Source organism: Strongylocentrotus purpuratus, unplaced genomic scaffold, assembly GCF_000002235.5.
Source record: "Strongylocentrotus purpuratus isolate Spur 01 unplaced genomic scaffold, Spur_5.0 spur5_scaffold_17, whole genome shotgun sequence".
Classification (NCBI taxonomy): domain Eukaryota; kingdom Metazoa; phylum Echinodermata; class Echinoidea; order Camarodonta; family Strongylocentrotidae; genus Strongylocentrotus; species Strongylocentrotus purpuratus.
Window position 1 is genome coordinate 18,239,542 of NW_022145602.1, and position 13,243 is coordinate 18,252,784.

At 34.2% G+C, this 13,243-nt stretch overlaps 1 protein-coding gene and 1 long non-coding RNA gene across 2 annotated transcripts; both read left to right on the forward strand.

Annotated features, from left to right (window-relative positions):
• The first annotated feature begins 544 nt into the window (after positions 1–544).
• LOC115925057 lies at positions 545–7,052 on the forward strand. The gene is made up of 3 exons (XR_004064538.1): positions 545–742; positions 5,011–5,071; positions 6,969–7,052. It is a non-coding gene; the product is annotated as an uncharacterized LOC115925057 (long non-coding RNA).
• Positions 7,053–7,778: 726 nt separating this feature from the next.
• Positions 7,779–12,152, forward strand: LOC105441200 (tenascin-X-like). Its single transcript, XM_030988275.1, has 4 exons — positions 7,779–7,791; positions 8,870–9,142; positions 10,361–10,633; positions 11,852–12,152. The coding sequence occupies exons 1-4, from the start codon at positions 7,779–7,781 to the stop codon at positions 12,127–12,129; spliced, it is 837 nt and encodes a 278-aa protein (XP_030844135.1). The 3' UTR covers positions 12,130–12,152.
• Positions 12,153–13,243: the final 1,091 nt, after the last annotated feature.

Genomic DNA, 13,243 nt, shown 5'->3' on the forward strand with positions numbered 1-13,243 from the left:
GCACAAATATACACACAATTCTTTTGGATTGAGAGTGATATTTGGAAAGAAAACCTATATTATGTATATATATTTAGTATTTTAACAGCTTTTACAGACAAAGGTTACTTATATTGAAGTGTTCAACTTTTCTTTAACTGATAGATTTATTTTTTCCATTGAAAATTGGAATATATAATTTCACGCCGGTCACCCCCCTCCCCTCTCATAAAGGGGGGGGGGGTGGACATATACCCCTCCCATCCCCCAGATTTACGCCCGTGGTCCTCACCATAAGTGAACCCGTGTGGGTACTATGCTCATTTGTTTGGGGAAAACCACAAAGTGTATAACTGTGAAGCCAATAAATGCTCCGAATCAATGAACATTGCCGAATTTCTATTCATGAAACTTCCCGAAATAGTTCCGTACCAGCCTTTTCGTTTTCAATTGATATGCGTGAATGGATATATAAATATGAATCATCACCCTATAAGTATAATGTGTTCCATTGCCAAGCACAGTTTTGCATTCATGAATTGCTTCGCAAGAGCAATAAACAGAACAAGGAACAGTATGCACACTGCCATAATAAGACAGGCAAGTGGAATCAGGCTGTAGCGAGTTATTACTGTTGCTTGTGAATTGGATTTTTAGTTGACAGTCAGGGATATCGGATATTACTTGAAATAGTCAAAATTGAATATCGGGATATATTTACTAAATGTGCTGCAACACTTGAGCAACAAGGAATATTAAAGAGGTGAGTACATACCAAGCAGTAGTAGGAAGTATATACATGTACACTGTACAATGATCAGCCGCTGAAACAATGTTTTAATAGTCGATGTACTTTAAGCAATATCGGGTAAGGGAGGGGTGATGAAAATGGGGATGGGTGTAGAGTTATGTCCCTCCTCACCCCCAATACTCCACACGGAAAAGGTATATATGAAGAAAAATGCTTTGAAAAGAAATTGGGAATGAGTGAAATTCCTATTTTGTTGATAATTCCGAAACCACAGGGTATCTTCTTAGTAATCAAGCTTTCCCAATTGCCTCCACAAAGTTTCTTTCACGATGTAATCGCATGACCCGAACTGATCTGTATCTTTGAATGTAACACTTTTGCGGTTTTCTCCTAACAAATTGTGATCGACAACAGAATTGATAACATACTGCATGAAGTCAGATTATGTCTTCTTGTTCTTTTTCTGTTCTCCGTTTCTCGCACATGTAACCTATTCTGCTCTTGCACAGGCAGGTTTATTGTGATTTTAAGAATCTGTATTACGCGGTGTTTTTTAGCAATTGACAAGGAAGTATAGATCAGCGGATATTAGGGACTTTTAGATTTGCGTGGACTGATACGTGTGACGTCCATTCAAGGCAGTGCATTAAAAGGACGTCGTTCGTAGCAATCCACGTTGTCGTTGTGCAAATCTAAAGGTCCCTATTATTAACGTGATTAATGGAAGAGATAGACGGACAGGAGGGACTTTAGATTTTATCAGTGGATGAAAATCTTTTCGAGATGTAAACGGGGGGGGGGGGGGGACGAAAGGGGTGATTTATTTATTTATTTATTTATTTATTCAGTCTTCTTTTGAATACAGGGTTGTCCCTTCAGAGCCGCAATGCCTGCTTTTTAAGGGTACCCTGTAGGCAATCGACAAAGTACATGGTAAAAATTACAACAACACCAAATAAAAACATACACACAATACATAATACACAGTTATTTACTACTAAATAAATAAGGTAGGTTTAATAACGCAGAACACCTTTTTAGTCTGAAAAGACGACCTATATAAAGTTCAAGCTTGGTTGAAATGAGCCAAATAAGCAAGCGCATTAATTGTATTTATCAATTAAACAAAACAAGTTCACATAGATTGATATACTTGCACTGATACAATAAAATAAAAACAATATTTAAACCACACTCAAAGATTGAAACAGATTCAAGTGAGACAGAAGGGTTTTAAAGTAAAGTGTGGCTAAAAAGCGTGGCTTAAAGTTAGTTGCACAATAGAAAGACAGCATAAGCACACAATGGACAGTTTAACAAGACTAGAGGATAATGATACGATCAAACAAGTAAAAGAACAAACACAACGAGTCAGCCCTCGTTGAAAGTAGCGAAATCAATTATTCATATATATTTTTATTTTCAAGAAGAAGAGACTGATAGAGTCGGTTTTGATTTTTAAAAACTTGCAAAGATGATGATAATTGAATGAAAAGTTGTAATTCATTAAACTGTGAACATGCAAAGTAAAAATGTATGGCTCAAGGCATAGGCACACAGAAGATTTTTTCTGTTGGGAACCGGGGGAAATTCAATGAATTATTGACAATTGATTGCATTTTCTTTGGGTTTTTTTATTTGTGGGGACTGCCCCCTACCCTAGCTCCCGCTGCGTACAGTCATGGTTCAGTGGCAAAACAATGGCCTCGTAACTGTGAGGCATCAGGATCAAAACCGTGTCGATGTGCCATATTAGTACCTTTTTGTTGGGCATTGATCCTCATTACTGTCATTTATGACTTAAGGGGGTAGGTCCCCTAGTTGATGAGCATAGTAGCATACACATTCTTTAGCAGTCACGCAAAACAAACACTGGCAAATTATTATTCAATAAAATCTGAGAATGTATATCATTATATAGATCTATTCGGAATAATTAGAAATAAATCACTGTCAAAATAATTTCCTAAATTGGGGTTAAAACAAATATTCTAACTATATGAGCGACAGCGTAGTTTTAGTTTTACCAGAATTTATCTTCATTTTTGTTTATGTTAAACTATTTTATCAAAACATCCAGCTTATTTTTCAATGTTTGGTAAAGATGAGCAAATTTATCCCCTTTTGCAAAGATTGCAGTATCGTCAGCGTACAAAGATACTTTTGACAAGTGTTGTAAATTAAGAAACAAATATCATTGATAAAGGTGCTAATTAATAATGGTCCCAGTATCAACCCCTGGGCACTCTTTCATGATTAGGAAGAAAACTAGAATAGAGCAAACAGTCGTTCAAATGTTAATGGACATGGGCATCTGTAAGTCATTCTTGTTCAACAATGTAAACAAAGAATGAAAAATAATGAGGAGGATTGAGCTCTGGGGGGTGTTTCACAAAGATCCTAAGTAGAACTTAACACTAAGTGGGACATAAAAATTATGGACAGCCATTGGAGCCTTAAAATGAAATATATTCAAAAGCAGAAATTCAAGTATTTTAGACTTTTTATAAATTCCACATCCAGAACATGAAATCTCCTTGATGATAGAAAATATGAATGATTTGAATCAACATTTTATGCCTTTTAAAATAACTTTTACAAAATATTTTCAAAGATGCTAATGGCTTTCCATAATTTTTAAGTCCAACTTAGAGATAAGTTCAACTTAGGATCTTTGTGAAACACCCCCTGGATGTTTTTTGTAGTCCCAGGACTGCATGGTTTTGACAAGCACGACAAAGGTGCCTCTCCTTCGTGTTTCTCATGATTATTATTTTGTTCATTTTCTTAGATTGATCAAGATAAAAAATGCTTATCAACATTTAAATGGACAGATGCCCCATTTGTGCAATTTTCTTCCTGAGACTCATTATTGTCAAATGACTTTGTTCAGTCATTTATGTTTATTTTGATATGTGAAAGATATTTTTATATTGAATATTTATTTTGAAAAGTAACAGGGTGTCAATTTTGTGTGGATTTATTAACATTAGTTCCCTTCACAACAGTACAATATGAAACACAATGTATATATAAATTATATATGTAACAATGATTTCAACATAGAGTATACAATAAATAATTCAAATACGGAAGGAGGCGAAAACCCGAAAAGCATAACATTTGGGATAACAGTTGGGTACAGCATAACAGTTGGGAACGCCCATAATAAGTTTACACAGTTACTGATAGAAAATTATAGATGCTATTATGAAAATTACATAATGTATGAACAGAACGATGATAGAAAAGAAAAAAATAGTAAATGGAAGCAAAAAATGAGAAGAGAATCAAGTATAGGAAGGCATGTTCACTTATAAAGAGAAAGTTAACTCAATTGGCCTGTGCATGTAAATAATAATAATTGATGAATACCAACTTTACTATTTAACATAATCGAGTCTTTCCAAATACCATTTGTAATCACGTGCTTTACTTTAGAAATTCCAGCTACGTACAACTTTGAAAACAATAATCTAGAACTTTTTAATCTAACATGGCTGTTTTTCCATAATATCTCCTCTTATATTTCTTTTACATTAACTAAACCTCAATATTTAAATTCTGACCATGCAACAAGAAGATTTTGATAAAACTCTGACAGTCATTTTTGTATACACATCATTTTCATATCTTTCTTATTAAAATTATATCGTAAATAATCTGGAAAAATCCATTCCTGTCAATCCAATATCTGAATAATGATTTCCATCTACAAGTTTGTTCATCCAATAATTTGCTTATCCAAGATAAATACAAAGAATTTGTTTTCGATTCAATGTCTACCATATCAAGACTACCATCTAACTGTTTATTTATAAAGACATTTCTTTTCACTATTTCTCTTTTTGTACTCCAAAGAAAAGCATATATACTTTTATGCAATGATTTAATAACAAAAATAGGAGCAGGTACTACAGTTACAGTAACTACAATCGAATATTCCTTATAATCGTGATTATATTTCCTTTTTATTATCCAACACAAGTCTAAGAATATCTTCGAAATATTGCGTGTTAACCTCTTCCAAATCAATTGCTGTTTTAAGTCAACTGTTCGAACACACCGTCTGGGTATATAATGAACTAATTCGTATTGCTATTGTTATAACTATTATCATTATTATCATTATCATTAGTATTGTTATCATTATAATTATTATTATTGAAATTTAAATCACCAATGCTGTCAGTAGTTGTGATTGGAAAACATTTGATTGACGATTCAATCATTTATACTCAATTTATTTTCTCTATATACCTTGTTCTATTTCTCCACAGCTAAAGATGAAGCATTTATGGATCTATGTCGTTTTTACCATGGTCTTGACTTTTCACAGAAGTAAGTTGATATCTATCATCACTTTTCACCAGATCAATCATGTGGGGGGGGGGGGGGACTATGTGGAGCTCCATGAGTTAAACTACTGTAATTCGCATGTCACAACTATCTCTTTCAGATCGTTATTGTTGTGACGCACGCACTCATTCGCGAACAAAGGACTATACATGGAGCTCCAAATAGTTCCCTCCCCCATAAAGGCCCGGATTCACAAAGGATGTTTGTCGACCAACCTAGGTTTATGTCCGTCATAATTATGACGCGTTTCGACGCATTTCAAACCTAGCTTTGTACGAATTCAGGCCACAATCTTTGCGGAAGTAAACTATTTCAAGGCTCCATAGATTTAATGCATGAACGAGGGCAACTTCTACTGATATATCTCTACAAGCTATGGGTTGGATATGTATGATGGGGTGTCCAAAGTTCGCGAACATTTAAAATATATTTAGGTTCGATCCACGATTTCTCATTTCCTACTAAAATGAATTAAAAATGATTTACTACCAAATAAAGTTCAGAATTCAAAACTACATCAAGTGTAAAATAATTCCGACAATATCGCTCCCTCAAATTCCGACGTGAGATCGGCGTGCGTTACAACTGATGAACAAGTCATAACTCAGCGAGTGCTTTATAATTCGGGCACGAAAGTTTACAGCTGAATTTTATCTAAAAGAGAGAGAGCTACCATAGGTGAGATAATTGAATTAAGATGAAGGCAAAATACCAAATAGTCAGTTGGTATCGCTTTCTACGCACAATTTTGATGACATCTTCTTTGAAAATAAAGATTTGCAAACCCTTGTCGGTAACTTCACATTTTTTTTCGGCACAGACACCAAACACTGCAAAAGCTGCCGATCTTTTGTTAATGTTTTTATAATTTCTCACTACATTTTCCTAGAAAAAGCTCGTCACTAGGTAATTGCAGGTTCTTCTTTTCATTAGTTGCATCTGTTTGTTGTTTAGATAATGGAACTGTGCGTGAACTTACGACACGCGCGAATCATGGTCACACTGCCAGACGATGAGTTACTTAGTATATTTTGACCGGTCATCACTAAAGTGCTGGGGAGGGTAATATTTAGAAGGGGAAAGGACAGTTGTCCCTATCTATAAAAGGGGTTCTTTTTTCTTATTGTTTTATTTGTGGTCGGTGAGCCACTATTGTTGTCAGCTTCATCCCAGAGCTATTATTCTTACACACACTTTTGGCCAATTTGGTTTCGGTTGGTCACAACATTTATATTGCATATATTCTATTGTGTTGTGTTTGCCAATATTATTCGCCACATTGTGCCACTTCAAACGGTGTTTGAATGGCAGTAGGGCGCTTTAGTAACGAGACGGAAAGCAAAGAGGACGGGATAATTCACTCAACCGAGATCAAATATTGTATGCAGTTCGGAATCTGTGTATTGAAATACTATTACGCTTATCAGGTGAATGAAATAATTTGTATTGAGGCACTTCACAAAGACTTATGCATTAAATTTGGTTGCATTACGAATTTGGTTATTATTCAGGACACTTCCTCATCCCATTTTATCCTTATTTATTTTCCTTTAACCATTAGTTCGTTTATTTTCTGGGTTCTTCTGTTCTTAGTTTTTCTATATGTTATCTCTCTTTATCATTTGAATACATTCGAATATATTTTGTAAAATCATGGAAAGTGGGGTTCGCTGTGCAGGCCTGTAAATCAAACCGTATTTCTGTTTAGCCACACGTAATTTTAGATTCTTCATTCAATTCATTTGATGCTGTCTAACTGTAACTTTGCTGAGTTTGTGTCTTGCATGATTGATATTGGGGGGGGGGGGGTGATTCTGCATTTATTTGTCAGTAACATTATATTTAATGTTCTTTTTTTATTTTATCAATTCCAATTTAGCGACTGCCACAGACGTTTGTTTCAGTACCAGCCAAACATATAATTGTAACTGCACATCGCCTCCCGTGAAACTACCAGGGAGACCTACATTTTGTGAGTGTGATATGTAATTGACGGAGATTTTTGCAAACATTAAAAATGATGTCTCTCCGGAAATCGAATAATAATAATTACAGTGCTTATATAGCGCCTAACACTTACTTTGTCAGAAGTCTCTAAGCGCTCTACAATAATGCAGCATAATTACCCTGGCTTTAGCAGTGCAGCTGTTACGCGCGCTGCGTTTCAAGGAATAAATTCCTACCAGGTACCCATTTACTTCACCTGGGTGGAGTGTGGCAAATGTAGATCAATGTCTTGCCAAAGGACATTAGTGCAGCGGCGGGACTCGAACCGCGGACCTTGTGATCGACAGTCGAAACCGGGTCCTGGTTCAGGAAGTCAGTGCTTTACAAGGCCTGCTACTAGGGGTTTTGGAGACTACCTAATCAAACCGATGTTATTTCCATTCTTCTAGAAACAATTACACCTATATCAATACAATATTTTCCCCTGACATATAATGTTACCCACATACTAAAACTTGAGCTTAATATGGACCCCAATACAATTACATGCTGGTAAAAAGAAGACACTGTAAATCTAACGTTATAATAACATTTTTAACCAGCATTCATCTTGAACTCCAAAAATTACACCTGAAGTTTACCAGATTTTTCTCCTTTACTGCAAATGACTAAGCAAGCGGACAACTTTCTTTCTTAGTAATGATTATAATAATAGTGAACATTCCTGGCGCAAATGTGGGAAATGTGGTATAATTGTAAGCGCACAGCTGTAAATATAACTCAAGAAAAAGCACATTATCATAATTGATGGATTAAACATAATTGTGAACATAACAGCAAGATTGTTTTTTTGCTTAGACGGTAGTTTGCATAAGTAATTTAAATTTAGCTTCTGTGACAAGTCAATATGGATGCCAAGAAGTATTTTGAATTCAATGTGATTACGTTTGTTTATTCTATTACATTATGTTTTCTTGTTGAGATTTCAAAGAAAGGCTGAACAGTGAGTTCTTTAAAACAAAATTTGTTGGCGTTCATCCAAATTTGTATAATTTTAAAATCATTATTATGTGAAGAAGACCTTTTGGTTGCGATGGGAATAGAATGATATTTGAATGATCCGCAAGATGAATAATTGACTTGAATAGAGAAGAACACTGGAAGTCATAAAAAAAACATAAATAGCCAAATTACTAACAAAGGAGCCATAAGAGATCCTAAGGGACACTGTATGATATTGATCTTTGATAACAAATCTTTGCAATTAACAATATTTACATATTGACGAAACATTGTTTTTCCTTCTGTAAGATAATTTATGAACCACTCTATTAAAGCCTTTCCATGAATTAAATAATTAGATAATTTATGTAGAAAACAAGGTCATGGTAATTATTATAAATGGCATTGGCTATTTTGTGCAGGGACATGAACAAAGCAACAGTTGTGGAGTGGTTCCTGTGTTGTGTTTTCGACAAGATATTGTTAAATGAGCATGACACTGTACTGTACGAGAATTGTCTTATTTGTCAAGTCTTTTAAAACAACATGAGCGTTGATTACCATTATTCCGTGTTATTCCTTTCTTAAAAAGTGAAATAACAATATTAATGTTTATATTTGGGGTATAATACTATTTATTGTATAATAATATTATTTATTTATATAATACTATTTAGTGTTACTTTCTGCTATAATATTCTCCAAACTGACAATTTACGAATGAAAATAACTCAACATTATTTTTCATCTTAACTAGAACTCGAGTGTATTTTAATATTGCATTAGATATCTAAATAGTATTCTTGAAAATAATTACTTTGATCCATGCAGGGCCTGCTGGAGTTGTCAACCTCACAGAAGGGTGTGCATCCACGACATCCGTGAGCGCGAATTGGACTATACCAAAGAGAGCGGTCGACCGTTTCAGCATCTCATGTAGCGATGGTGATGCATCCCCAGCGACCATTGAAGACACCAGCCAGTCATCTTACGTTGCGTCTTGCGTTAATCTGACGGTACCAGGCGATACGTACAATATGACTGTGTACAGTATTGTGGATAGTTGCGCTACTAGTACTTCATCTTCCATCGACCTGGTTGCATGTTAGTATCACCAAAAATCCATAATAATAATAATACTTTTGATAGTAATAATAAAAATAAAATACTTCTACTACTGCTATTTAGTAATCGACACAATATAGAAGATATTTAAAAAAAAATTATGAGGGCGCCCCCTCCCCAAATGTAGGTTAATGAGCGGATATTTAAGCTGCACGTTGCCCCTTTTTTTCCTGTTTCTAAGTTTTGCGAGCTTTGAAATATAAGAGTTCTATAATATATTTAGTGTTTCACAAAATCGAAGTTACTCCAAAATAGTATTTTGATGTAACTAAATTCTCTCGCGGCATCTCAGGGCGGCACCCATGTTAAAAACGCTGGTATAAACTATGCATAATGTTCACGAACTTCAATATTACTAACAAAGGAGCCATTAGAGATCCTAAGGGACACTGTATGATATTGATCTTTGATAACAAATCTTTGCAATTAACAATATTTACATATTGACGAAACATTTTTTTCCTTCTGTAAGATAATTTATGAACCACTCTATTAAAGCCTTTTCATGAATTAAATAATTAGATAATTTATGTAGAAAACAAGGTCATGGTAATTATTATAAATGGCATTGGCTATTTTGTGCAGGGACATGAACAAAGCAACAGTTGTGGAGTGGTTCCTGTGTTGTGTTTTCGACAAGATATTGTTAAATGAGCATGACACTGTACTGTATGAGAATTGTCTTATTTGTCAAGTCTTTTAAAACAACATGAGCGTTGATTACCATTATTCCGTGTTATTCCTTTCTTAAAAATTGAAATAACAATATTAATGTCTATATTTGGGGTATAATACTATTTATTGTATAATAATATTATTTATTTATATAATACTTATTTAGTGTTACTTTCCGCATTCCATGAATGAAGAATCATAACAGATAGGGTATCATTTTGAAGACGAGTAAACACACATGATAACCCACATTCAGTGCTCATAAATATAGGTATGTAATTGGGGCAACAGAACAATGTTTGGTCTAAACTTTCAGCTATTTCCTGTCATATTTTGACTTGGACCATATTGAAATCGCAATCTTTTTAGGGGACTTTCTGCTATAATATTCTCCAAACTGACAATTTACGAATGAAAAAAAGTCAACATTATTTTTCATCTTAACTAGAACTCGAGTGTATTTTAATATTGATTTAGATATCTAAATAGTATTCTTGAAAATAATTACTTTGATCCATGCAGGGCCTGCTGGAGTTGTCAACCTCACAGAAGGGTGTGCATCCACGACATCCGTGAGCGCGAATTGGACTATACCAAAGAGAGCGGTCGACCGTTTCAGCATCTCATGTAGCGATGGTGATGCATCCCCAGCGACCATTGAAGACACCAGCCAGTCATCTTACGTTGCGTCTTGCGTTAATCTGACGGTACCAGGCGATACGTACAATATGACTGTGTACAGTATTGTGGATAGTTGCGCTACTAGTACTTCATCTTCCATCGACCTGGTTGCATGTTAGTATCACCATAAATCCATAATAATAATAATACTTTTAATAGTAATAATAAAAATAAAATACTTCTACTACTGCTATTTAGTAATCGACACAATACAGAAGATATTTAAAAAAAAATTATGAGGGCGCCCCCTCCCCAAATGTAGGTTAATGAGCGGATATTTAAGCTGCACGTTGCCCCTTTTTTTTCCTGTTTCTAAGTTTTGCGAGCTTTGAAATATAAGAGTTCTATAATATATTTAGTGTTTCACAAAATCGAAGTTACTCCAAAATAATATTCTAATGTAATTAAATTCTCTCGCGGCATCTCAGGGCGGCACCCATGTTAAAAACGCTGGTATAAACTATGCATAATGTTCACGAACTTCAATATTACTAACAAAGGAGCCATAAGAGATCTTAAGGGACACTGTATGATATTGATCTTTGATAACAAATCTTTGCAATTAACAATATTTACATATTGACGAAACATTTTTTTCCTTCTGTAAGACAATTTATGAACCACTCTATTAAAGCCTTTCCATGAATTAAATAATTAGATAATTTATGTAGAAAACAAGGTCATGGTAATTATTATAAATGGCATGGGCTATTTTGTGCAGGGACATGAACAAAGCAACAGTTGTGGAGTGGTTCCTGTGTTGTGTTTTCGACAAGATATTGTTAAATGAGCATGACACTGTACTGTATGAGAATTGTCTTATTTGTCAAGTCTTTTAAAACAACATGAGCGTTGATTACCATTATTCCGTGTTATTCCTTTCTTAAAAATTGAAATAACAATATTAATGTCTATATTTGGGGTATAATACTATTTATTGTATAATAATATTATTTATTTATATAATACTATTTAGTGTTACTTTCCGCATTCCATGAATGAAGAATCAAAACAGATGGGGTATCATTTTGATGACGAGTAAACACACATGATAACCCACATTCAGTGCTCATAAATATAGGTATGTAATTGGGGCAACAGAACAATGTTTGGTCTTAACTTTCAGCTATTTCCTGTCATATTTTGACCTGGACCATATTGAAATCGCAATCTTTTTAGGGGACTTTCTGCTATAATATTCTCCAAACTGACAATTTACGAATGAAAAAAAGTCAACATTATTTTTCATCTTAACTAGAACTCGAGTGTATTTTAATATTGATTTAGATATCTAAATAGTATTCTTGAAAATAATTACTTTGATCCATGCAGGGCCTGCTGGAGTTGTCAACCTCACAGAAGGGTGTGCATCCACGACATCCGTGAGCGCGAATTGGACTATACCAAAGAGAGCGGTCGACCGTTTCAGCATCTCATGTAGCGATGGTGATGCATCCCCAGCGACCATTGAAGACACCAGCCAGTCATCTTACGTTGCGTCTTGCGTTAATCTGACGGTACCAGGCGATACGTACAATATGACTGTGTACAGTATTGTGGATAGTTGCGCTACTAGTACTTCATCTTCCATCGACCTGGTTGCATGTTAGTATCACCAAAAATCCATAATAATAATAATACTTTTAATAGTAATAATAAAAATAAAATACTTCTACTACTGCTATTTAGTAATCGACACAATATAGAAGATATTTTTTAAAATAATATGAGGGCGCCCCCTCCCCAAATGTAGGTTAATGAGAGGATATTTAAGCTGCACGTTGCCCCTTTTTTTTTCCTGTTTCTAAGTTTTGCGAGCTTTGAAATATAAGAGTTCTATAATATATGTTGTGTTTCACAAAATCGAAGTTACTCCAAAATAATATTTTGATGTAACTTAATTCTCTCGCGGCATCTCAGTGGCTGCCTGGTCACGATCAATTGGGCAAAAAAGAATTTCCATTTTGGATTTAACTTAATAAAATTTGCAGTGGGCTTTAAAAGGTCATTATTATTATTATTAATATTTTAATAATGATAATAATAATAGTGAACATTCCTGGCGCAAATGTGGGGAATTTGGTATAATTGTAGGCGCACAGCTGTAAATATAATTCGAGAAAAGCAAAGCTTATTATCATAACTGATAGATTAAACATAACAGCAAGGATTCTTTTTTTTCATAGACGGTAGTTTGCATAAATAATTCATATGTAAATTCTATGACAAGTCATTGTGGATGCAATAATTATTTTGGATTCAATGTGATTACGTTTGTTTATTTTATTTAATTTACTACATTATTTTTTTTTGCTGATATTTCAAAGAATCGCTGAAAAGCATGTAGTGAGTTTTTTAAACACAATTTGTTGAGGTTCATCCAAATTTGTATAATTTTAAGCTCATTATTAGCCTATGTGAGGAAGATATTTTGGTTGCAACATAAATATCATAATATTTGAATGATCAGCAAAATGAATAAATGACTTGAATATGGAAGAACACTGGAAGTCATGAGAAACATATGAATAGCCAAATTACTATTAAACAAAGGAGCCAGAAGAGATCCTGAGGGACACTGTATGATATTGATCTTTGCTAAAAAATCTTTGCATTTAACAATATTTACATATTGACGAAACATTGTTTTTCCTTCTGTAAGATAATTTATGAACCACTCTATTAAAGCCTTTCCACGAATTAAATAATAAGATAATTTATGTA

Coding starts and splice junctions, on each gene's coding strand:
- LOC105441200 (XM_030988275.1), top strand. Junction 9,143..10,360: donor TTCCATCGACCTGGTTGCAT/GTTAGTATCACC, acceptor TGATCCATGCAG/GGCCTGCTGGAGTTGTCAAC. Junction 10,634..11,851: donor TTCCATCGACCTGGTTGCAT/GTTAGTATCACC, acceptor TGATCCATGCAG/GGCCTGCTGGAGTTGTCAAC.